General features: G+C 36.0%; 2 protein-coding genes across 5 annotated transcripts in view; one reads left to right on the forward strand and one right to left on the reverse strand.

The window, feature by feature from the left end:
• Positions 1-24,534, reverse strand: part of ODR4 (odr-4 GPCR localization factor homolog) — a 45,288-nt gene extending 20,754 nt beyond the window's left edge. For 2 of the 4 annotated variants that reach the window (XM_054450903.2, XM_054450897.2), the window contains exons 1-11: positions 24,064-24,315; positions 20,252-20,369; positions 17,296-17,430; positions 14,368-14,463; positions 11,899-12,005; positions 10,769-10,805; positions 9,541-9,681; positions 8,592-8,687; positions 6,568-6,633; positions 2,162-2,290; positions 1,547-1,637 (exon numbers count right to left, since the gene is read on the reverse strand). In XM_054450903.2, the coding sequence (XP_054306878.1) occupies positions 1,547-1,637; positions 2,162-2,290; positions 6,568-6,633; positions 8,592-8,687; positions 9,541-9,681; positions 10,769-10,805; positions 11,899-12,005; positions 14,368-14,463; positions 17,296-17,430; positions 20,252-20,350 (997 nt within the window). In that variant the 5' untranslated portion in view covers positions 20,351-20,369; positions 24,064-24,315. Of the gene's footprint in view, positions 1-1,546; positions 1,638-2,161; positions 2,291-6,567; positions 6,634-8,591; positions 8,688-9,540; positions 9,682-10,768; positions 10,806-11,898; positions 12,006-14,367; positions 14,464-17,295; positions 17,431-20,251; positions 20,370-24,063; positions 24,316-24,400 lie in introns of those variants that run through there. The other 2 variants (XM_054450911.2, XM_054450918.2) reach the window with 2 other exon arrangements.
• TPR (translocated promoter region, nuclear basket protein) overlaps positions 24,256-27,572 on the forward strand; it is a 61,482-nt gene continuing 58,165 nt past the window's right edge. The window contains exons 1-3 of the mRNA XM_054450852.2: positions 24,256-24,478; positions 24,850-25,158; positions 26,577-26,681. Of these exons, the coding sequence (XP_054306827.1) occupies positions 24,409-24,478; positions 24,850-25,158; positions 26,577-26,681 (484 nt within the window). The 5' untranslated portion in view covers positions 24,256-24,408. The remainder of the gene's footprint in view (positions 24,479-24,849; positions 25,159-26,576; positions 26,682-27,572) is intronic.

Below are 27,572 nucleotides of genomic sequence, written 5' to 3' on the forward strand. Positions count from 1 at the left end.
GCCGAGGTGGGTGGATCACCTGAGGTTAGGAGTTCCAGCCCAGCCTGGCCAACATGATGAAACCCTGTCTCTACTAAAAATACAAAAATTAGCCAGGCGTGGTGGTGGGCACCTGTAATCTCAGCTACTCGGGAAGCTGAGGCAGGAGAATTGCTGGAACCCGAAGCTAATATGAATGTTTCAATTATGTACATATCTAAATGTGAATCGCAAATCCACTAACATCAGAATAATAAGAATGGGGAGATGATGATGTAGCTTTAAAAAGTGTACTCACATAAAAAATGATGAGTTCATGTCCTTTGTAGGGACATGGATGAAATTGGAAATCATAATTCTCAGTGAACTATCACAAGAACAAAAAACCAAACACCGCATATTCTCACTCATAGGTGGGAATTGAACAATGAGAACACATGGACACAGGAAGGGGAACATGACACTCTGGGGACTGTTGTGGGGTAGGGGGAGGGGGGAGGGGGGAGGGATAGCTTTAGGAGATATACCTAATGCTAAATGACGAGTTAATGGGTGCAGCACACCAGCATGGCACATGTATACATATGTAACTAACCTGCAGATTGTGCACGTGTACCCTAAAACTTAAAGTATAATAATAATAAAAAAAAAAGTGTACTCAATATTTTAACTTGCTTTGGATTAAAAAATTTTTTAATACAGATTACTGCGATGGTATAAATTGCTATGTTTCCCAAAAGTTGCAATCATTATTAATGGGTAAGATACTGTAACTCAGCCTTTTTTAAACCTAATGAAGTCTGTTAGGGTAATAGCTGAGAAGCATATAAACTAGTGTAGTTTATATAAATAGTATCTACTAAAGGAGCTATTATATAGTATTTAAGACTAATAAATAATATTTTGATTATGGCTAAATTATTTAAAATACAGATATTAACAAAATATATTAACTTTAAAATGTCAACAAAGTTTACTCATTCTGGCAGGAGAAGTTCACTTGGAATTAATTTTTTTAAAAATCCTCCCTGAAATTCTTAATTGTTGACAAATTTGCTAAATTTGATAAAGTGTTCTAAAACATTTTTCTAGAGCCAAGCATGTTGGCTCACACCTGTAATCCCAGCACTTCGGGAAGCCAAGGACAGTGGATCACTTGAGTTCAGGAGTTTGAGACCAGCCTGGGCAACATGGCAAAACCCTGTCTCTAAAAAAACAATACCAAAAATTAGCAAGGCATCATGGCATGTACCTGCAGGCCCACCTACTAGGGAGGCTGAGGTAGGAGGACTGCTTGAGCCCAAGAGGCTGAGGCTGCAGGTGAGCCATGACTGTGCCACTGCACCCCAGCCTAGGCAACACAGCAAGACTCTGTCTTAAAAAAAAAAAAAAAAAAAAAAAAAAAAATCTGGGTAGCAACTGAAAAATTTTCATCCAATAATAAAAGATGATATACTGTTTGAAAATATAGATAGGTAGCTATAAAAGATGACGTATCTGCTATATCTTGATATCTTATTACTATATCAGTCGAAGATATGCAAAAGTACTTATTTTATACTCATAACTTTTTTTTCTGGAATTTCATTCAAAAGCAGATCCTCAAATAGTATTTCACAACGATCAGCAACTGTGTTCAATATATCCCTCTTTACTGCCTACAGGGAAAAACACACAAAAAACACAGTAAGAAATAAAATACTTTAGATTTACAATATTTAACTAACAAAAAACCATAATTTGCTTTCCGGTACAATCATGCCCACTAAATAACTGATACATCATTCAATGTTTTATTTCCACTTATTTAGCACACTTATTAACAAATTTATAGTTTAATGACAAATTTGCCTAGACCATATCTAAATAATTAAAAACAGATAAATGAATAAAATTTCACATCTAAAAAAATAACTGCAGTGTTCCAAATTAGATACTAATATGTACAACAGCAGAACACTTACTAAATTTGTATAGTCATCATTTTTAAAAAGGCACAAAATAGATACTCTACATATGAAAATCTTGACACCAATTATATGGTACATTTGGACTGCACAATAAGCCATTATCAGTTAAAATCAAATTAATAATTACAAAATGTAAGATTAAAAAACAGTAAAATTTTAGGTTTTTGTTAATAGTTAACATGGTTCCGTATGCTAGTTATTCCTTTCTGTACCTGCACAGCATCTTTAACTTTGGGTTTACTGCTGTGGATATAAGCTCTGCATTTCACAGCACCCTTAAGGTTTACAGAACCGCTACATATCTGGACTGTGGCTGTGGATCTGTGGTCTGAATTCAGGAGCTGAAAGACAAAATCTGTTTAAGTTCTAATAACCAACAATGATTAACTACAGGAAATATTTAAACATTATATTAGCGATTTTATGAAGAGAGAAGAAAGTTTTGACTGAGCCAAGCATTTGAAATTATTCTCCGCAAATTATTTAAAGGCCTTCATATTTGTTTTTATAAGTTATATATTATTTTCCAGGCATTTTGAAGGTATACTGAAATTAAACACAACTACATCTAAATTTTTCTAACATAACCATCTAAAATGGTTCAATATTCACTCAATATGTTCCTAAAAATATATTATTTGCAAATTATTCACATCAGTACTGTGATGATTAAAAGATATACAAAGAAGATATGATGCAGTAGATGTAAGTTGTGCAATGCAAAATAAGTTCACAATAACAAATACAAAGTGGGATGTGACAACTATGGAAAAACTACAAGCAATTAACAGACACATATATTTACACACATTTAACCAAAAACTTTCATAGACTAGTCCCATTCTCTTTAGTCTAAGGAATGCCAGTGCTTTTGTTTGGTTTTCAGGTGTTTCACATATATTTTCAACCCCATCATCTTAATAAGTGCCAAAAACAAGGACAGTATCAAAATAGTTAAAGTACCACAGGTTGAGCATCCCTAATCTGAAAATCCTGAATGCTCCAAGATCCAAAACTTATTGAGCACCAATGTGATGCTCAAAGGAAAAGGTAATTAGAGCATATAAGATTTTAGATTTTTGGATTACAGATGCTCAACTGGCATGTATTCTGCAAATATTACAAAATCTAAAAAAAATCCCAAACCCAAAACACTTCTGGTCCTAAGCATTTCAAATAAGGCACACTCAATCTGTAATAGAGGCCTATAATAACAATGGAAACAAAAAATCATGATTCAAAAAAATAACCAAAAAATGGAAATGGTAAGGAAGTAATTTATGTTCTAAGAACACTTGGAGTATAAGTCATTCAACGACAAAATCAATTCTGAAGAACAAAAGTCAAATCATACAGCTTGTGAAAAGTGCTTTGTGCCTATGTGCTTATGCAATCAGGAATAAATGCAGAAAAATAATGAAGAGTAGAATACTTACATGCACAGCTATTGAAAGAGCATTATTTGATGTCTAGTGTAATTCAAGCAATGTCTAAGGCAATGTAAATATTCTACGTGTTGTTAAACTATTTAAACTTTAACATGGTCAAGGACTTGTTGATAAAAAATTTGCCACACACCACACAGCTCCAAATGTCCTGGGTCCATTCAAAAATGGCTATCATCCAACCAAGCAGCAGTGTGACGATGCTGATACAATGTCTGGAATAAGCATCCATATGACACATGTAGAGTTCGTTGATACATCAATAAGGTGGGGTTGGAGGAGGAGTAACAGGCTTCCCCTATCTACTCCATAAATTTTTATTGTAGACAAAACTACTCTAAAAAGAATGCCCTATTTTACATATTTAACATATAATTTATATATTTTTAACATATAACACATTTATATATTAGTATATGTAAATATATGTGTATGTGTGTGTATATACATGTATCTATCTATCTATAATTATGGCATTGTTTTCCAAAATAGACTAGACTATTAAAGACTATACACACACATATTAAAGAAAAGAGGTATTTTTTGGTTGGTTGGTTAGTTTTATTTTGTTTTGTTTGAGACAGGGTCTTGTTCTGTCATCCAGCCTAGACTGCAGTGATGCTATCACAGCTCACTGCGGCCTCAAGCTCCTAGGCTCAATCGATCTTCCCACCTTCACCTCCCAAGTAGCAGGGACTACAGGCACACACCATCACCCCCAGCTAAGTTTTGTATTTTTTTGTAGAGACAGGGTTTCACTTGTTGCTCAGATTCATCTTGAACTCCTAGGCTCAAGCCATCACCCTGCCTAGGCCTCCCAAAGTGCTGGGATTACAGGCATGAGCTATCATGCTCAGCCAGGAAAAGTTTTAAAGAATATAAGGTCTGACTCATTCCTTTTAGGTGGAAATGTAAACCAGTTAGGGTCTACAAATGTAAACTCTTCTTGGTTATCTGGACTTAGGAATACCCTGGCTGACAAACAGCCTATAGGTGAGGGAACTTCTGTGATGCTGACATGGCATTTGAAAAAGAGAAGATCCCCATTTCTATGGGAACCAAATGAAATCTTACACAAGTAGTGGCATTTGGGCTAGTTCTTAATGTACAGATAGGATTTTGACAGTTTGGGTGACAGAGAAAAGAGCAAAGACATGATACATAGTTCAGGAAATACAGAGTTTTAAAGGTATGGCAAGCATACATCTAGAAAATAAGAGGTAGAAAATAAGAACAAAAAGGTATGCTGAGGCTATGAAGAACCCTGAGTTGGACTTCTCTAACTAGTCAGTATAGAACACTTAAGAAATTTTGAGCAAGGAGAGTAACATAATCAGTGTCTGGCCATTGTACAAACTCAATAAATACTTCTTGAAAAAAATTAATAACTGAACATAAACTACGATTCAGAAATGATCATCTGAGTGTATAAACAGGATAGTGTAGATAAATGGAAAGTATATCAAGAGATATACTAACAAAGGTAGAAGGGATTTAGAGAAACAATCACTTTGGACAAGAATGTATAGATGGAGAGAGACCAGTTAAGGGTTACTCATGTTAGTTTAGGTAAAATAATACTGTTGTAAGGCTAATGACAGCAGGACCGTATGGAAAATAAAAGAAAAGTTTAATACTACAAATAAGGAATCAATAAGACTTAACTGGGAGAAAAGTGGCAATAAGTACTTACTGACTACTTATTGTACATTAGTCACTTCAAAATTTCCAGTTAGGTGATTGGTGGATGACAGCCAAAAATATATTATACTATATAATAATATTACTACACCTGGCTGGGCGCGGTGGCTCACGCCTGTAATCCCAGCACTTTGAGAGGTCGAGGCGGGTGGATCACGTGGTCAGGAGATCAAGACCATCCTGGCTAACACAGTGAAACCCTGTCTCTACTGAAAATACAAAAAATTAGCCAGGCGTGGTGGCAGGCGCCTGTAGTCCCAGCTACTTGGGAGGCTGAGGCAGGAGAATGGCGTGAACCCGGGAGGCAGAGCTTGCAGTGAGCCGAGATCGCACCACTGCACTCCAGCCTGGGCGACAGAGCGAGACTCCGTCTCAAAAATAACAATAATATTATTACTATAATAAATTATCTCATGAGATTATCTTCCATTCATCTCTCTACATTCCCACACTCTATACATCTCCCAACTACAATTTTATACTATTAATAAAATAATCTTAACCAAATTGTTTAATAAACCATGAAGTAGCCTAACTAGTGAAGAGCACATAAGTAGTGGAATAGCCAGCCTCAAAACAAAGGACACTTCTAAAATCAAGACAAAGTAGAAAAACAGAGACTAAAATACCTCTAAGGTATTGAAAAATGAAATTGAGAACTCACATTGAGTGGCATATGCCCAAAGACAATTTACTAATGCTCTATTGCTACACACAGAAAAAGAAGAAACTAAAACATCCTCAAATGACAAATTGCTTTTAATTCTATTCTATTCAGTTCAAAAAAACACAAGTCCTGAGAGTATTTGTTTCAAAATCCAGTATAATATTGAAATAAAGTTTCCTACAAACACACGTGTGCTATTTTATACCCTTGTCTGTTCTTTAGGATAATTTCAAGTAGGATTAAAATCAAAGGCATGTATTTTTAGGAATAATTAGTGGCTTCAACTTTTTATTCCTTAAGATATCCAACTTTTAAATTTTCGAAAAGACATGTAAATTAAAGCAACCATACATAAATATAAAACTTGCTAATTAATACTTTGTGATTTTTACCAAATCAGGGGGTATAAATCTAATAAATCTACTTCAAAATAAGCATATGACAACTCTTTGCACCTCTGTGTACACATCTTTTAAGTTGTTAAAATTGCAACTTTAACTATAAAAGCTACAACACAAAATATGTACACATACATACATGTATATGTATGCATGTATGTGTACATATTTTTTTAAACTGCTATCTATTGATGTTAAAATTTTAATATCCTTGAGGCAAAAAACCCAAACAGATTTTATTAAAATGATGTTTCTTGGGAATAACTTTCCTATAACCAGCCATTTCATACAGTCTCTTACAGCTCTAAAATCCCTTTATTCTCTAATGAGAAAAATAAAAACAGAAACAGTTTCATTATGGTTATGCTAATAAATATTTTAAGTAAGTGTTATTTTAAAATATTTACCAACTGCGTTAGCACTCTGACATCAAAAGAATGACTAGTTGCTTGAGTATTTCCTCTAGATTTTTTCTGAAAAAACACAAAAATTAACAAGCCAAATTGTGAAGCCTGTAGAACATAAAAGACAACTTATCAACTATTGTACATATACTAAGTAACTTAGAAAAAACAAGTCTTTTAATTATTTTAATTTAGCCTTTTATATAGATATTACTTTATGTATTCTGTATCAATGTGCACTCTTCAAAACAATTAATTCCATACTTTCATTCCTCTAAAGCAACAACTGGCAAACCACTGCCTGTGGGCAAATACCCACATTGCCACTCATCTTTGTAAATAAAGTTTTACTGGTATGCAACCAGGATCATTAACTTATGTATCTCCTGTAGGTGCTTTCATGCTACACAGTAGAGATAAAAATACAGCCTGTGAAATCTAAATATGTAGCATTTTTCTCTTCACATAAAGTTTGCTGATTCCTGCTTTAAAAAGGGAGAGATCACAAAAGTTCCGCCTCCTTCAGGTCAAAGCTACTTTAGAAGCCTCTATAAACCTCTTTTATATAATGGCCACAGCTTTTGAACTGCCATCAGGGCAGAACAACATGTGGCCTTTGGTTGCAGGTCAGCAGTTTACAATTTGGAAATCAGATGAAATTCAGATGACACTCCTGTAAAGTTTCGGGATTCCAATTACATCACTTTCTTTTTTTCTTGGACTTATTAACTTTTAAGTTCATGAGTACATGTGCAGATTTGTTACATAGATAAACTTCAGTCATGGGGGTTTGATATACGGATTATTTCATCACCCAGGTATTAAACCTAGTACCCATTATTTATTTTTCCTGATCCTCTCCTTCTCCCTCCTTCCAGTGTGTTTTTCCCCTCTATGTGTCCATGTGTTTTCATCATTTAGCTCCCACTTATAAGTCAGAACATATGGTATTTGGTTTTCTGTTCCTCTGTTAGTTTTCTTCTTTTCCTTTTCTTTTATTTTGAAATGGAGTCTTACTCTGTAGCCAAAGGCTGGAGTGCAGTGGTACGATCTCGGCTCAATGCAACCTCCACCTCCCAGGTTCAAGCCATTCTTCTGCCTCAGCACCCCGAGTAGCTTGTGATTACAGGCACCTGCCACCACACCCGGCTAACTTTTGTATTTTTAGTAGAGACAGGGTTTCACCATGCTGACCAGGCTGGTCTTGAACTCCTGACCTCAAGTGATCTGCCCACCTCGGCCCCCCAAAGTGCTGGGATTACAGGCGTGAGCCACCATGCCTGGCCCCTGCATTAGTTTTCTAAGGATAATGGCCTCCAGCTCCATCTATGTTCCTGCAAAGGACATGATCTCATTCTGTTTTTATGGCTGCACAGTATTCCATGGTGTATATATACCACATTTTCATTATCCAGTCTATCATTGATGGGCATTTACGTTGATTCCATGTCTTTGCTATTGTGGATAGTGCTGCAATGAACATAATGCATGCATATGTCTTTACAATAAAACAATTTATATTCCTTTGAGTGTATAGCCAGTAATAGGATTGCTGGGTCAAATGGTATCTCTGTTTTTAGGTCTTTGAGGAATCAACACACTGCCTTCCACAATGGTTGAACTTATTTATACTCCCACCAACCGTTTATAAGCATTCCTTTTTCTCTGCAGCCTTGCCAGCATCTGTTATTTTTTGACTTTTTAATAACAGCCATTCTGACTGGTGTGAGATGGTATCTCACTGTGGTTTTCATTTGCATTTCTCTAATGATCAGTAATGCTGAGCTTTTTTCATACGATTCTTGGCTGCATGTATGTCTTCTTTTGAAAAGTGTCTGTTCATGTCCTCTGCCTACTTTTTAATGAGGTTGTTTTTCTAAGAAAAACATTTGCCTTTTACTTTAAAAGAAATTAGAAATGAGAGGTAGATGAAATCAGTTTTCTTGTAGGCAAGGACTAAAAATAAGTCATCTTTTATTTTTCCTTAAGCACTAACAATTTAATAAGATGATTTTCTCTTAACTTACCTGTCCTTCTAATAGGTCACAATCTTCATCTTTAACTTGTCCATTAATCAAATAAACACCATTTTCTATTTCCTTGGCCCAGCGTGTAAGTCCATTCTTAACAGAAACACAACATGGAAATCTTTCAGATACAATGCCATCTCAATTAAACTTCCTATAATCTACTTTGTTCCACCTAATAAATTGAAATATTAAAATCCCTAAATCTCATTAATGCAGCATTTAAATCTAGTTTCACAAATTAAAAAAAAAGTATACCCCCCATTCTTGATACCTTATCATATTTAATAATATAGTTTTTTTCTGATCTTTATCCCAGAATAACATTTATGTCACAGACTCAGGAGGTTATTAAGTAAATGACCAGTTAAATAAAATTTAATGCCCATTACCTTTAAAAAACAAAAGTGAGAAAAAACCCTCAAATAATATAAGTCTAAAACATTAAAAAAAAAAAAAGCTCTATTTGACATCTTCAATGGGAAAAATGAAGAGAAATAAGATAAAAATAAAAGAATGGTATAGAAATACAAAAAAGAACTGGAAAAAGGAAGACAAAAAAACCTAAGTACCAAGAGAAAGCTAAAAGTCCAAACAGTATAGCTTCTTACATTAATTACATTTTACACATGTTAATGAATACTGGTATATTTAGTTTAATGACAAAGCACATAATAATACTTAATCGGCACCTAATAAGTACTAGTGTATTTAGTTTAATAACTAAATTATTAGTTATTATTAAACTGAATACACTAGTATTATGACATTGTTCCATTTCTAAAAATTTCTAATTGGGCTGTGGTAATAAGTTACTCACTCACATAACAACCTTATTATAAGCAGAATGTAATTTTTGAGGATTGTAAAATGAATGACACATGTAAGCAGAAAAAAAGCAGACTGTTCACTCAGCAATCACTGAAGAAAATTCATTTTACACTGGTACCTTTGTATTTTTCTCCAGAGTATAGCTGACAGAAGTAGCAGAAAGTGGGATGTGAATATTAATGTGAACTGTACACTCTAAAGAAAGCCATGAGGATGATAATCCACTTTGATACTTCCAATCTGCTGGTCTTGCTGAACTCTAGCAGTGGAGAAGAGAGAAAAATAACTATGATGTAGTCTAGATAAAATATACGGATCAACAAAACATTATTAAATATACAACCTAAATAACTCATACAAGCTGATATCTAACATATACGGCTAAACCCTTGATCAAAAGACTATAGGTTGAACTAAACACAAAATAAAGCATGTGTTAAGTTCAGTACTCTTCAATACATCCTTGGCAACACTTCTCCTCCCAATGGTAGGCAGAAAAAGAATCAGAAATTTCCATGTTTAGAATTCTGAAAGGTCCTTTGATCCTCTAGCTTCAACAGTATCAATACTGAAGATTCTGATGTGAAGCAAATAATCACTGAGCAACTCCTGGGTGGCAGGCATTCTCCCTTCTGTCCCATCCTTGCTAACGACACTGCAAAGTTACTTTTTCACAACCCTTTTAGATGCATTAGCAAAGTGCTAGTCTGGGTTTTGCTGAATACACATAGCTTGTTCAATAGGCAGTGCAGCTACCAAAAGTCCTCAGTCACTTTTACTACCAGCCTCTCAAATATAAAACTAAATACACAAACAAGGTAGGAGGAGACTAACAAAGATATTTTAACAATTTTTTAAAAAGTTGGCTGGGCGTGGTGGCTGAAGCCCATAATCTCAGCACTTTGGGAAGCGAAGGCAGGCAGATCACTTGAGCCCAGAAGTTCAAGACAAACATGAGTAACATGGTGAAACTCTATCTCTATCAAAAAAAAACAAAAAACAAAAAACAAAAATAATTAGCTAGGTGCAGTGGTGCACATCTGTAGTGTCAGCTACTCAGGAGGCTGAGGTGGGAGGATCCCTCGAGCCCAAGAGGTGGAGGCTGCAGTAAGCTATGACTGCATCACTGCACTCTAGCTTGGGCAACAGAGTGAGACCTTGTCACACACAAAAAAGTTTTCCTTATCTGTAATAAAATTAATCATATTTCAAAATAAAAACTACAGTTGTTTGTAGACATCAGTAGGAAGTGATGGCAATGGAAATTATTAAAACTAAATAAAAGCTGAATTTTGATTGAAAATACTTTGTGACACAGAAAAATCTTTAAAGAGTAAATTTCTTACCTTTGGATCATGGATATCATAAGTTCGACAAAATATTCTTCACTAATTAAGGACAAAAATAACCAAAAAAGGCATTATTGATAACTCAAAGAATATAAACTATCAAAAAAGAAACTAAAAAATGCACGCATTCCAAAAGTTCTTACAAAATCATAACACTTTAAAGATATGCGTACATATATGTACATATGTGTGCCTATGTATACATGTGTGCCTATGTATACATATGTGTATATATAGTCATACATATAAACTGCTGTCACTATAGTACTTGCAGTGCTTGAAAATCATTTCCTACCTTTTATGAATCCCGCTAATTGCAATAAATAGAATCAAAGCACTCGTGAGATTCTGCTCAAATATACACTCTCCATAACAAAAAGTACCACTGTTTTATATGAGGTCAAACCTGAGACTATTTATTGTATTAAAGGGCTTGTATATGAAACTTTGCAGTTAAATACTAAAGATTTTTTTGTTGTTGTTTTTGTTTCAAAAAAAAAAAAAAAAAGCCCTGCTTCTGCAGGAATGGTCACTTTTAAAATTCTGTCTTTGGAAGTCCATGGATTGTGTCACTCCTTTGGTGAGGCTGACCCTTGCTTGGGAGGTACCCTTGCCCTGGCAAGGTATAGACAAGAGAAGGTAAAGAGGTCGTGTAACTGGCTTTTAGTGTCATTTCATCTTAGCCAAAGACATAAGAATTTCTCCGATGTCCTATACCACCCAGCTCTGTGCACCTGTGCTTTGAATTGTACATCCTTATCTATAGAAACTGGAGGTGAGAACTTTAACGTAATAAAAACATTACTTTGCCTAAGCCATCAGTTAGGCATTTATCAGTTAGGGAATCTGCTGTGCTTGGATGTACAGGGGCAGATAGCTGGTAAAAAATTCAGAATCCTGAGTCTTTCATATTTCAGATCTCAAGCTTTTTATGACCTTGGGACATGATTAACAACCATTATTGCTATTATTATTATTGGTAGCTCTAATTCCATGTTATTTACAGAAAAATCTTACAAAACTATGCCTATTTTTTAAATGATGATTTAAATAAATAGCGAAAAAACCTTGCAAGAATATTATTTTGGTACTTTGTACTTTTAAACCATAAACTGAACAAAAGATACTTTTTTGTAGAAGCACAAATGTGAAGTGTCACTCGTTCTGAGACTTCCTCCTCTGTGAAATTCCACAATCTCTTTCTATTTATAGACTTTTCCACAGCAAACATTAGCTGAAAGAGAGAAAAATACACACTAATTGAATGCAAAATGAAAAAAAAAAGTGAGTGTTGAAATAGGCAATTATAATGTCCCTAACTCTCATTTAGCTTTAAAATTCCATGATTCTTTATTTATTGGAGAAGGGGTCTCACTATGTTGCTCAAGCTGGCCTTCAACACCTGGGCTCAAGCAATTCTCTCACCTCAGCTTCCCAAGTAACTGGGACTACAGGTGTGTGCCACCATTAATTTTTCTCTTCTTCAAATTAAAGACTAGAGCTAATTACTAACCTTTTTGAATTCCTTTTAGGAAATTACAGAAAAATTGGGTTTAAATAAAAAAATGTAATTCACTATCATTAGAGATTAACTGGACACGAAAAATTAATTTGGGGCAACTAGAATTTATATAAACTATAGAACAGAGACTTTAATTAGAATGAGAAATGACAAGTGATTTTAACTAAAGAAATCAAGTATGTCACCCATTTAGCATTTCTTATTTAAATGTCACACAAGACTTAAGGCAATATATAACAACATATAAAATACAGTAATAACATAAATTCAAAGTTAAAGTAGAATAGTGAGATAAATTTGTGTCAGAAATAAGAATTATAAAAATGCATACTTGATATAAAGGGTGGTAATACATTTCGCTCTAAGCTTTCTAACAATAATGTGCAGAGAGACATCTAATCTGTAACCTAATTCACATGGTCTGTAAGCTAAAAACAAACAATCATCAGAGGATGCACAACTTTCTTCATAATATAAAAAGAAATTCTTCTGGAAACACAATATTAATGTAATATGATGAATAAAGTCCTTAACAATAATGGGTGACACTGACAAGTTTTATAAGGCTGTTTCTTCTAGTGTTTGTCAATGTAGCCAGTGGAAAACAATTAGATAACTGAAACTCAGTAATTTCAGAGATAAAGCATTTCTAAAGTTTAATATACTTTTTAGGAACAAAAGATACAAAAGCAAGGAAAGTGGGCCTGGCTATATCTCTCTAGCACTGGGCCCACATTCAACCCCCTCAATTCAGCACCAGCCACAAAAGGTTGCACAATCAATGCTATTAAATACGCATAGATTTAGGTTAAATTTCAAAATGCCAAAGGGAACGAACAATTGTGAACAAGGTAAATTTATTTAAGATGGAAAAATTGGCAGAGGGTTAAACAATTTAGCAGGGAGGAAAATATCTCCATTTTCTCCCCTTACTCCCTTAGGTGCAAATATCAAAGGCTTGAGGCTGGGACATCTGACAGGACAGGTTACAAGACTGAAAAAATCTGTAACATCTGAAGTTCTCAGCTGCACATTTTTTACCTAAAAAATGTTTTTCTGGTATACTGTTGGGATTGGGTTTTATATGTCTCAAGATTTTAAGGTCCCCCCTCTTTTGGGGTATGAAATACCCTTCAAAAAGTTCACGTGGATCCTGAATGCTAAAAGAGCTGGCTACACAGAATTTACCTTGGGTTTGGGTTTAAGGGAAAACAGCATATGGACCTTCACATTTACTTTTACACTACGTTACCCAATTCGCTGGTGCAGTAATTAAGCAATAAACACAGGAGATTCCTGATAGATATTGTGTCCAGGAATAATCTGATTGTTTATGTTTTACTCTCAAGATCTCGGGAGAATTGACAAGAAGGAAAAGAATTTCAGCACCTATTAATTTCATGTTACAGTAATCACTAGGTACTAAATGGAAGCTGTGACAGAATACTGCTATTGCATAAGAAAAACTGTTAAAGCATTATAATTTGTTTCCTAACAGTCAGAAATTATCTCTAAAATAAAGATATTTTAAAATATGTAGCTCTTCTGTCAAAAAGAATTTTACTTCCACAAAGATGTCTTTTTTTACAACAAATTATTAGATCCAAGTGACTTTGAGTTCTTATTATAATTAATCATTTGAATTTTTCAATATTTTATAATGAATTATTTGCTTGCATAATTTACATGGAATTACTGTCATTAGTCATGGTTATTATTGAGAAATAAATAATTTAACTTTTTAACTTGAGGAAAGAATAGTTTTTTCAAATTTGTACGAAACGCCATATGGGCTGATGATAGCCCTGGTTTGGGTAGTGCACTAAATAAAGAATAAAATTACCCATGGAAACAATAAGTAAATAAATAAAATGTGTAGTTTTTAAAAATATAAACATTTTTTACAGTCAAGATATCCAAGCAATTGAGTGACAAAAGCTTTTTCAATGTAACCCCAACAAAAATAATTATGGAAAACAAATTTAAATATGCCTAGAATCATTATACATACTCATAATCAATAAAAATAACATATAACTGATTTCATTAAGAATTTTCGATATATCAAACTTACTCTACGCAGGGCATTTTGAAAATCATTTGCCAGTTCTAAAGTAGTAATAATAAATACTCCAAGAACTAAAAGTCCCCCTGGTAGCATTCTGGATACCTAAAAATAGAAATATAGTATTAGCTAACAAATTGGCATTATATGCAATCCTTTCTGTTTGAGAAACTGTCTGCTTAGTGTGTCCTTAGCTTTTCACCTTAAAACTACTTTATAAATAAAACTATCTGATAACAACATCCTTTAGCTACATCGATAAATAAACCCTTTTCTCAGGAGATCAAAGACTGAAATATTTTTTCAATGGCATCCCACCAGCAGCTAAATAAAATGAAGTTTTAATTTAGATCGATATTTCAGACTTTCTAGGATCTGGCCAATCTGATGTTTATACTCTCATTTGACACTACTTTTCCTCAAGTAATTCAAATATTTGTCAAAAACTACTTGAAAAGCAGTGTCAAATGAGGCTATAAACTGTTTTCTATACACATCCTAAGCTTTCTAACTCTATGTCTTTACTCAGGGTGCTCCCTAGACTGAAACTGACTTTTTCTTATATTTCTACGTGTCTCAACCTACTGGATACTTCAAAGGCAGCTTGAGGAAGCTGCCTTCTCTGATCCTTTGATCTCTGAACTCCGACAGGGCTTTGGTGTAGTTTTCCCATGGATTTTATCACATAGTCTTATATCATAGTTATCTGTGAACCCTACCTACTAGTTGGTCAGGGAGCTCCTTAAGGGAGTAAGTAATTCTACCTTTGTATCCCTATTTTTAGCAGCATACTAGATCTGGAATTTGAACAGACGGAGTCTGACTTGAAAATCCATTATTTTCTATTGCATAGATTAACCTCAAATTTTTAAGCCCATTTACTGATATTGGGCATTTATGCTATATCTAATTTTACCTTAAAATAATATTGATTAAAAATCCTAGTACGTCTTTCTGCATTCATAGAATTATTTGTTTAAGACAAATCCCTTGAGGTGGATAACTGGTTTAAGAAGTTATACATATTTTTAAGGTTTTTGATACACACTACCATGATATCTCCATATCTGTATTTCCCTTCACATGATTGTGGCTAGTTCTTAATACCACATGGATTTTTTCCTATCATCTATACTCAGAGATTAGAGTGTTTTGGTTAGCTTTTGATTACTTAATGTATAAGCAATCAATCAGAGTAGAGTCTTAGAAAATTAGGTACCATGCTCTAATTCTTAATCTACTTGCACTATGTCTGCCAGTATTTTCCTCTGATTTAATAAATTCTATTTACTATAGTAGCACAATTCTGACAAATAAAGTTTTCATATTTAGCATAAGGAGCCTGCATATCTTTTCAAAATCACCAACACAAAAAAGTAACCATTTTTTAGGAGACGGAGGTGAGAGCAAGAAAGGGGAAAAAGTAAAATTAATCTTTTCTTTCTAGAGGTAAAAGGTTAAGCTAATTTACTATATAAATTCATTAATATTCTGTATGTGTGTGTGTGTCATATACAATTTTATGAGAGACCAAAAGCAAAATTAGAGTAGAAAGTTATTTACAAACCATTGGGAATTTAACTTTACATTACTTAATATTTTCTTTAGAAGATACTTGCCATGTTTGTCCCCTTAAACATCATGTTGAAATGTGAACCCAAGTGGGCCCTAATGGAAGGTGTCTGGGTCATGGGGCAGATCTCTCATGAATGGCTTGGTTCCATCCTCACAGCAATGAATGAGTTCTCGCTATATTTGTTCCTAGGAGAGCTGGTTGTTAAAAAAAAAAAAGCCTAGCACCTCCCAACCCCTTGCTTCCTCTCTGGCCAAGTGATCTTTACACACCAGCTCCAATTTGCCTTCTGACATGAACAGAAGCAGCCTGAGGCTTTCACCAGATGCTCAATTTTGAAGCCAGCAGAATCATGAGCCAAACAGGCCTTTTATTCTTTATAAATTACTCAGTCTTAGGTATTCCTTAATAGCAACACAAACTGACTAAAACAATAATAATTAAATATTGGATTTCTTTATTTTTTTTTGTTGAGACAGAGTCTTGCTTTGTCGCCCAGGCTGGAGTACAATAGTGCGATCTTGGCTCATTGCAACCTCCGCCTCCCAGGTTCAAGCAATTCTCCTGCCTCAGCCTCCCAAGTAGCTGGGATTACAGGCACTGCCACCACACCTGGCTAATTTTTCATATTTTTAATAGACGGGGTTTCACCATGTTGGCCAGGCTGGTCTTGAACTCCTGACCTCAGGTGATCCACCCAACTTGGCCTCCCAAAGTGCTGGGATTACAGGCAAGATTTTTTTTTTTTAATATAACTACACACTGCCCCATAATCAAACACATACACAGACACAGATACATGTCCATGTGTGTATATATATATATATATATATATATATATATATATATCTACATACACAGAAACACGTTTGAGTTTAAAAGATTTAAAGATTTAAAGTTGACTGGAAAAGGAAATAAATCTTTTATTAAAGAAAATTCTTTTTCTTAAAAACAAACAAAAACGCAGAATGTGCAGGTCTGTCACACAGGTATATGTGTGCCATGGTGGCTTGCTGCACCTATTGACCTGTCCTCTAAGTTCCCTCCCCTCACCCCCAACCCCAGAAAAGGAAATAATTCTATTTTTACCTTATTCTAACATTATTTATTTGATGATATATAATTCATTCAATAAATACTTGTAAGTGAATTAATTTAGTCATTATTCCCACTCACCCATCCCAAATCTGTTTCTTCCTCGTGTAATGCCAACACTATCCTCCTAGACACCCAGGCTAAAAATCTCAGTCATCTTTAGTTACTTTCTCCCTATGTCTCTTCTCTCTACTCATTGACTAAATCTTCTTGATTCTAGCTCTTTTTTGAAATAAAACTTAAACATATGAACAAAAAAATAAGATAACCTGGCAGGCATGTTCTGTGGCCCATTCTTCATCCAAGTTATCCAACTTAGCTTTGAGATGTTTGAGGTTCTCACTTTGCTCCTCTTTGGGTGGCGTTCTAGTGGCAAGAATCACATAATCCTTTTGTGACGAACACTTCAAAAACAAATTAAAAAGCTTGTTAGAGTGATATCTGATTCCTGAATCTAATTAGAGTGATACCTGAATTCCTTAGCTTTTATGACATGCAAAAGCTGAGTAATATTTGTAACAGGTTAAATCATTAATACCCACATTACAGTGGAAGCTAAAGGGAAGCTAATTTTCAAGGATGGCCTTACAATGTTTCCCTCACATGTTGTTTATCTTTTAATGTATTTAATATCAGCTTCTTATTTATTTGGACAACTCAAATGTAAATCACGGAGTCGTCCCTAAAGATGGTTTACTGGATGAGTGAGTGAATTACATTAACTAAAAAGTAATATGCTTTTTCAGTTTTCTAGTTATATTTGTTATATTTTCTAGTTATATTTGTTTTATAAGTTATAAATGAACAGATCGGAAAATATTAGTAAAATTAAACAAGTGACCTTTTGTATCTTATTTTAACTGAAATGATGACAGTAGGGAACCCCCACATACATTTCCACAGAATAACAAAAGGGGATTTGGGACACAATTTAAAGTGATACAGATTCTATGTTCCTCAAGAGTTTTTTTTGTTTTGTTTTTTGTTATTTGTGTGTGTGTCTGTGTGTGTGTGTGTGTGTGTATTTATTTATTTATTTAGAGACATGGTCTTGCTCTAATGTCCAGGCTGGAGTGCAGTGGTGTGATCATAGCTCACTACAACCTTGAACTCCTGGGCTCAAGCAATCTCCCAAGTAGTCTCCCAAGTAGCTAGGACTACAGGCTCGAACAATCAGCCACAACGCCTGGCTTTTTTTTTTTTTTTTTTTTACTTTTTTGTAGAGACAGAGTCTTGCTATGTTGCCCAGGCTAGGTCAAACTCTGAGCTTCAAGCAATCCTCCCACCTCGGCTTCCCAAAGCATTGGGATTACAGGCATAAGCCACCACACCCAATCTGTTCTTCAGTTGTAATATCAGTTAAGTAGTAACCAAAGTTGGGAGATCTAAAAATAAATGTAGGGAACATTTAATAGCTCCGTTTCACTAGAGTGAAAGTTTCCTATAAAAAAAGAGTGAAAATAACACTGCTAATGCAAGTTAGCATTGTATCATCCCCACACATGACCTGAAACTCTGATCATTAGTATCATCTTGGGATAGAAAATAAGAGTAATTATTCCTACAAGTTATTTTCAGGAAGTTACATTCAAATAAACACAGGAAAAGAAAGTAGGTCTCAGTTAAGAAGGCTCCTCTTTTCCTCATAAAATGTATAACTTTGAAAAGAAAAAGAAACTGACAGAGACCAGGAAACAGCCAAGCTTAAGAGGAAGGAGAGGAAAAAGTAATGAACTCTGGAAGAAAAGGGAAGAAAAAACACATAGAATAGTGAAAGGAATGAATTGCTCTGTCCTTAAGCAATACATACTACAGCATAAAGAGATAGAAGGAAGGCCTTAAATTATGAGACACTCATTTGTAAGATGGCAGTTTGCCTGAGCTTTAGAAACAACCTTTATCCAGTTAAGACAAATTTAGAAGAGGGTCTTTCTCCCTGACTTTTTATCTCTACTGATCACATCTTTCTCTAAGACTCTTCTTCTCTTAAATATTTTAAACAGAGAGAAAGAAACAAACTTAAAATAGAAAACTCCTAACAAAAAGAGCCCCACATTACAACTGAATTAAAAAGAAATTCACACTGTTCTCAAGACAGGGGGTCTGGCTGTCTAATGAGAGGCCTCACAGAGTGGTGCTACCTGGCTGAACCATGTAGATCTGCCCTCTGTCTTGCAAATTAAGAAATCTGATTTGTAAAAATTCTGAAAATGAGCCTGTCTTTCATGGCTAGACTGACATTAATTAAGTTTATTCAGAATAATGTAGAAAACTAAAATGTCATGAAGGCATCTGAACACTTGAATCCTCTGGACAGTGTATTCTTTATAAGTAGATAACATGGGGCATCAAATTATAAAAGAAAGTAGCTTGGGAATATGGATAGAATCAGAATAAGGAAAGTTAATTACGTAATTTGAAGATTCTAAGGCATCAGGCTAAGATATCCAGAAAGAAAATTGTCCCAATAAGAGCTTTATTGGCTAGTAGGCCTCAAAATCAAGTCCTTGGGCCAAAGTGCACTCTCCCATGTTTGGATGGACACAGTCAGCTTGCCTGTGTGACTCTCCTTTTTTTTTTTTTTTTTGGCTTTGTACTGCTGACCGGTCCCTCCTGCCGATTAACAGGTTCTTCCTTCACTCATAAGAAATTAGTGGCATGGGTTTTAAAATAAGTATCTGAATCTCTGTTCCATTTTGTGTTGATTTTTAAGACTCAGCTCTAAGAGGAAATTAGAATTTGTCTAATTTCCAAATTTTTCCCAATCCCTCTAGCTATTGATCCAACAACAAAAAAAATTCAGTAAGATAGGTACTATAGCTTATAACAAAAATATGACCACCGTTGCTGTAAGTCTGATATAAGACAACACAAATTAGAACAGGAATAAAATTTTCAAAAGCTTCTTTTGTAAAGAATTGGACAACCAGATATTAAAAAGATTAGAAGGGAATACAAAACACTTTGGAAAGACAAAGTGTTTTTACTTTTACATGGTCAAAGGGGAAGGTGTCCTGACTTGAGCAAAACTAGGCTAGGTTTGTCTACTTCTCCATGTTTGCTCAAAGACCTACTTTAAAGTTACTTCTTCCACATTCCTTCTTCCATCCCCCAATCTTGAGTTTATTATTAAATAGCATCTTTTAACTTTAAATAAACAAGTAATTTTTAAAATAACTTACAGAATAATTATTTAGTAATAAATGCAGAGTAAAAGATACATACCTGTCCTATTAAAAGGCCAGAGACAAAAGCCTTTCCTTGGAGATCTATGTTTGAAAGATACTGGCCAACAGTCTCTTCTACAATGTAGGTTCTTCCCATTTTTAGGAACTAAAATCTCCTATATTACAAGAAAAAAAGATACAGCATTTTTAGGTAAAATATCATTTGCAATGTCTTTATCATAGGGGTAATATAGCAAGAGAAGTGATACTATCCTGAGGCTATCTCATGCCTTGCAGCAAATGCTTATTACATAGTGTATCCCTTCTTGCAAAGTTCAGATGCAGTTCCAGAGTTCTTCTCAATACAGTGCAGCAGGAAACAACCACAAATCAACCAGAGTTGACATGAGAGATCAAACCTTTTACTCACACCTGGGATAAGGGAGAGGATACTAAACTAGTAAGCAACATACCAGATTTCTTTTTTTTTTTTTTTTTTTTGAGACGGAGTTTTGCTCGTCACCCAGGCGGGAGTGCAGTAGCGCAATCTCGGCACACTGTAACCTCTGCCTCCCGAGTTCAAGCGATTCTCCTGCTTTGGCCTCCTGACTAGCTGAGGTTACAGGGGCCCACCACCATGCCCAACTAATTTTTGTGTTTTTAGTAGAGACGGGGTTTCACCATGTTGGCCAGGCTGGTCTCGAACTCCTGACCTCAGGTGATCCACCTGCCTCAGCCTCCAAAGTGCTGGGATTACAGGCGTGAGCCACCGTGCCCGGCCAACACACCAGATTTCTTATTTTAGATCTACTCCCTAGTTGTATTATCTTTGATAATCTATTGCTAAGTCTCGGTGTTCTCACTGCTAAAATCGTAAACATGAATTTCTGAATAGTTCATTAGGAGGTAGAATCAAATTCATTTACTTGATAAGCATATATGAAAGAACTATACTATTTGCTTAGAAACTATGCTAAGTGGGATAACACAAAGATGAGCAACACAATCTCTGTCCTTGAGCAATACATACTACAGTAAGAGTTATTTAAGTAGATAAATAGCAATACAATAACATTTATATAGCTTCTATTTTGTACAACACATTACTGTTAAGTACTTTCCATGTAACATTAATAATTCATAAAACCCCAGGAAGTAGGTACCATTATTATAGTCCTCATTTTATAGATGAAGAAACTGAAATGAGAAAAGTTGATTAAATAACTTGCCAAAGTGACAAAGCTGGGTAAGTGGCAAAGGAGGGACTTAAATTCAGACACTCTGGCTCTAGAGTCCATGTTTTTCAACACCACGCTCATAATGAGGAATCGTAACCAGTCCTTCAATTAAATCATTACTAAGGGTAGCTCTTACTCTGTTTTCTCTCTGGTTTGTGGATAGAAGTCAGTATATTCATTCCCTTTATTGGCTTATGCTCTTTTGATTTGCATTTCTATAGCTTAAAACCAAAGATATTGAATAAAAGAGCCAGGCAATATAATGAATGATTAAATCAAGGAGTTCATAATCGGTGAGGATGAAAATGTAAAAGAGATGATATCCAAAAGAGCTATAAAACAAACAGAGACTGCAGGAACACAGTTACAGTATTTTGAACACTGCAATTTAGGAATAATCATCATTTGGGTTCTGTTAAAAATGTGAATCTTATTCAGTACCACAAAGTTAAGGCTACCAGAGATATGCTGGGGTGGTGTATCTGATACCAGTAAACTGTCAGTCACAAGACGGTTCTGTATTTTAAAACTAAAGCCCAGAGAATGGATTCAAGTTTGAAATGTCCTACTGGAGGCTGTTTCCTTATTGTTTCAATGAGTTTGTTCAGTTTTGTCTCAAAATACATTAATTTCTTCCTGGCTCTTTTTTTTTTTTTTTTTTTTTTTTGAGATGGAGTCTTGCTCTGTCGCCCAGGCTGGAGTGCAGTGGCATGATCTCGGCTCAATGCAATCTCCGCCTCCCGGGTTCACGCCATTCTCCTGCCTCAGCCTCCCAAAGTGCTGGGATTACAGACGTGAGCCACCGCGCCTGGACTTCCTAGCTCTTTTTTGACAACAATAGACGTGAATCAGATTTGCATATCATTTTTTAGAGACTAAGTCTAGGAATGCTTGTCTAAATATCACTGATGCCTCTGTGAAGTTAAGGGCTTTTACCTTTTAGTAATGCCTTAAGGTATGCAATTCTATGTATCAACTTTCCTCTACATCATATTATACTCCTTTTCCTTCTGGTCTAATAATTCTTAACTTTTGCAACGAATACAAGTAATTCTAAACTTATATTTAACCTTTTAACCTTATTTCTTCTAGGGTGTCACCTAGTAGCTACATTAATGTGTAAGAAACTGAATGTAATAGGGAGATGATAATCTATTCAATTATGAAATCTGATTGAATGTCAGATAAATTTTTCTTTAGTGCTCTTTCAAAATTTTTAAACGTAATCAACCATACTTTATAAAAGACAGTACTAAAAATGTATATAGTCAGCTTTCCACATCTGTGGTTTCCACTTCCATGTATTCAACCAACCACAGATTGAAAAATTATTTTTTTAAAGCATGATTACATCTGTATCGTTAAAGATGTTTTTTCTTGTCACTATTCCCTAAACAATACAATACAACAACCATAGCATTTACATTGTATTAGGTATTATAAGTAATTTAGAGATGATTTAAGGTATGCAAATGCTACACCATTTAATATAAGGAACTGGAGTATCCATGGATTTCGTATCCATCGGGTGGGCAGGTGAGAGGGTCCTGGAACCAATGCCCCACGGATACCAAGGGAGAACTGTATTTTGCCTTATAGGGTCATAATTTTCCAGAAATGTTGTATATCAGCCAAAGCCTTTGTGGTCCAAGCACTGTGACTGACACAACTCAACCTTTCTGGGCTCTGGTTTCCTAATCTATAAAATACAGTATTTGAATCCTAGCAGATCTGAAAACCTATCTAATTTTATAATTCTGTGAATCTAAGTACAGAAAATCTACATTTCCCAAATGACAGATCAACAGTATGATAATACTGTGGGCTTAGGACATAGCATAATACTTCATATACCAGCAACTTTAATTACAATGCTTATCTAAAAAATATTTTTGGGGAAAAATCAACCTTAAGCTCTGCTGCTGATTTATTTTTCCTTAGTTATTACAAAATACCATAAAATGCTTCCATTTATATTTCTTAGATGGCTTCACAACATGATTCAAAAGTAGGAACTAGAAAAAGGAATAAATTTCATATAAGAACTAAATCACCAATTCACAGAAGGCCCACGACTGTGGGAACTGCAGAGAGACGACATTGGGAATGCATTAGTTACAAAGAATAATTTAATAAATTCTTTCATAAGAGTAAACATGAAACAATCTATGGATTGAGCTTTAATATTACAGAATTATGATCTGGAACCATACAAGTTCTGTTACTGCAGAAATTGACAATGTGTTTAAAAACTTCAGTTACAACAGTTTTCAATTTTAAAAACAATATAATGTTAGGTAACAGTTTCTGCAACGAAAAATTTAAAACATAGGCTACACTCAAAGTGCTACCGGTTTCTTTCAATTCTCCTCTTGAAGAATTAACCCGGTTCCTTAAATTCCCGGGTACTGAATCACTCAGTACCACCTCCCCACCACCAAAAACCATTTAGGTACGCCGTTTCACACAAGGTAAGTTCGTCAGAAGTGTGTGCCGGAGTGACTGTCCGTATGTTTCCAACACTGTCCCTTTCTTTTTCTCTTGAAAAGAGAGCTGTGTGCTCTAGCGCGCGCGCACACACACACACACACACACACACACACACACACACACTACACTTAGGCTGACTTACCTGTTTTCAGCATGTGCACTCGTGGCAGACAATTACCTCGGACTGTCTCTCCGCCGGAGATGGGGGTTTCGGGCGCAAGTACCAGCCTCTAGGGGCCAGATTCCCTCTGGTCTCAATTCACTGCCACTTAATTCATCAGAAAGCGACCTACTTCCCACACCTCACTTCCCACTCCAAAGCCAGGGTCTTGGGAGTCAGGTGGCGCAGATTGATGACGTCAACGCCCCCCCTCCCTTCCCCGCAGAGCTTCACCAAAGCGACTGCGGTCGCCACCCCGCCCCCTTCTGGGCGCCATACAGAGCGTGGCGGTAGCCCGGAGCCTGCCGTCCGGCCCTACCTGGACCGATGCCCTCTAGTGGCTCAGTGTCCAGAAGCCGCCAACGAGGACGATCCATGGCATCCCGGGGCTTTGACGGTAAGGTCACCAGCTCTTCAGGGAGGGCCAAGGGGTGACGAGTACGTATGTGGCGCCACCGTGCGGACAGCGGTTACCGAGCCGAGATAGAAGAGCCGGGGGGCGGGGAGAAAAACGGAAGCTGAAAGGGCAGTGCGGGATTGGGCTCCCGGAAGGGAATGAGAAAAACACTACATTTCCCAGAGCCCTGCAAGGCCTGAAGTGGGTGGAGCTGGAAGCCGGAAAATTGAGTGCGCAAGAGGATCAGGGATAGCCTCTGAACTCGGGTTCCCAGGGTTCGTAGCTTCCAACGGCTGCGCGCGCACTTCGGTCGCGGGCGGTGAGGTGCTATTGCTGAAACGCTGCAGCTGAGGCTGGACTCGATTTCCCAGGGTCCCGCCGCGGGAGCCTCCGGCGGGCGGGCGCGCGCGAGCCACCGAGCGAGGTGATAGAGGCGGCGGCCCAGGCGTCTGGGTCCTGCTGGTCTTCGCCTTTCTTCTCCGCTTCTACCCCGTCGGCCGCTGCCACTGGGGTCCCTGGCCCCACAGACATGGCGGCGGTGTTGCAGCAAGTCCTGGAGCGCACGGAGCTGAACAAGCTGCCCAAGTCTGTCCAGAACAAACTTGAAAAGTTCCTTGCTGATCAGCAGTCCGAGATCGATGGCCTGAAGGGGCGGCATGAGAAATTTAAGGTGGAGAGCGGTAAGTGAGATGCTGTTTCCGTCCTTGGTTTTGGGCTCGACTCCCGCCCTTTGGGTCTGGTCTTCCCTCATCAAGTTGGCACTGGGTACCACGCTGTTAACCTCACTTCCTGGGCTCTGTGGATATCCTGAGCCTTCGCTTTCCTGCTGCTTACAGTTTGATAAGAAGCCTTTGAAAAAAAAAAATCTGAATCTAAGTTTAGTAGCATTTTCTTTGTAGTTAGGGTAGGCTCATATAGGGACACTTGTTTTCCTTCGTCCGACAAACGGGAAACAGACTTGCTAGAGTCTGCGAACCCATCTCTCTAAGCCTAGAGTAGCTTATATGTTTTGTTGCACTTCAACTGATAGTGGCTCCGCCCTATTTTCTAGGCACTTGCATTCTAGGCCTTTGCCAAATTGACCACTCTGTGCACTTGTTCTTAGTGTGTGCGTCGTCCCGTGGCCCCAGAACGAATCAGATGTTTACAAAAATGAATATTAGGTGCATAAGAGCGCTGGAAACACAGTGAACGTGCAGTACATAAATTTCATATATCTTGATTTCTCTCAAAAAGTTGGAGTTTGATAGAAAACATTAAAATTTTCTTGTAATCACCTAAAGTAGGCCTTTAAGTAAGAAAGTTACTGACAATAATGGCTTCAATATCCTTGAAAAAAATATGAAGAATATAGTAATTACCATTAGTAAAATACAAACTTCCTGTTAATGTGTTTTGGTTTACCATTTGTTTGGGGAGGTTCATACTGTTCTTGCTGAGTTGACTGGAAATTCTGAACAAGTTTTACTTCAAAAAAAGTGTAACTGTCAAGCAGAATTGACCTTGAAAATTAGTTCTCTGATCCCAGAGCTGAGTATAGTACATTGCATTCTATTTATTAATTTGCACCATAAATATTGAGTGTCTTACATGTTCCTGATACTATGCTGAACACGATATTCAATCCCTTCCCTTGGAAAGTTTACACATTTACTTTTACATAAATTTAGTAGTTTTATGCTTTCAGGTAATATCTTGACTACTATAAAAGAAGTCTTTTAAAACAAAGCAGGTTTTTTTTTTTTGTCTAAACAATTTTTTCTCGTTTAATAAATACTTTATGCTAAGCAATTTACTGATGTCTGGAGAAAATACTAAGATAAATGAAGTTACCTGCCTTGAAGACATTGATTTGTAAAGCCCCTTTTAGGCCTTATTTTTATTTTTTATTTTTTGTCATGTAAGTCATTTGGAAATGCTTTAAGTCCTTTTCATTGCGCAGTCTATCTTTACTCAGATTCTCTTACATGGAGCGCAATTCTAATACTGTATCTTAAATTTTAAAATCAAGGTTATTAGAAATAAATAACAGTATTGACAATGTATGTACATGTGTTTGATTTTTTTTTTTTTTTTTTTTTTTGCTTGTCTGCTGTAGAACAACAGTATTTTGAAATAGAAAAGAGGTTGTCCCACAGTCAGGAGAGACTTGTGAATGAAACCCGGGAGTGTCAAAGCTTGCGACTTGAGCTAGAGAAACTCAGTAAGTATTTAATTCATCTTTATAAGTATTCTCGGAGTATTGAAATCTTCAGAGACTCCTTTATATACTTTGGAAACATTTACTTACTAAACATGAAAATATTGATTAAGCATCATTGGTTTTTATTGTGGTGATATATTGATTTTTCACTTAGTGGTAAAGATTTTGTAAGAACACAGAACTTAATGGTCAGGAGGCCTGGATTCTTATTCTGATTTTGCTATTAAAATCGCTTTTGCCACACACAAATCTTAACAGTATCTGATTATTGTTTATAAAATGGTTAGACCCACGTGTCTGTCTACCTAGACAGCTTTGTAAATCAAATGAGATAAGAGTTCTTGAACTCTTTTTAAAAAGCTGAAAGCATTATGCAACTAAAGAAGTAGAGAGTGGCTTGTTTTTATGTTGAAGAATCGAAGCCTATTGATTTCATTATATTTATGTTTTAACTCTTTTTTTAATAATTTTTATAAATATCTATGAATCGCAGGATATTTCCCCTTTAAGGCCTACTTCCTATAAAAGATTCATAGCTAATGTCTTTCTTAGTTTTCTTACATCATTAAGTTTTAGAAAGTTCACAAGATGTTAAAGATCCTGACGTTTCTTAGGAGGATGATATGTCTTGTGCTTTGCTTTTCCCATCCAAGTTCTGACCAGGCCCCACCCTGCTTAACTTCCGAGATCAGACGAGATGGGGTGCCTTCAGGGTGGTCTGGCTGTAGGCTACTTCTGATTTAAGAAAGCAAACATCAGAACATTAGGAAAGATCTCTATAAAGGTGTAATTAATTTTTTTTCCTTTTTTTTTGGAGACAGAATCTCACTCTGTTGCCCAGGCTGGAGTGCAGTGGTGCGATCTTGGCTCTCTGCAACCTCTGCCTCTTGG

The sequence above is a fragment of the Pongo pygmaeus genome, chromosome 1, assembly GCF_028885625.2.
Source record: "Pongo pygmaeus isolate AG05252 chromosome 1, NHGRI_mPonPyg2-v2.0_pri, whole genome shotgun sequence".
NCBI lineage: Eukaryota > Metazoa > Chordata > Mammalia > Primates > Hominidae > Pongo > Pongo pygmaeus.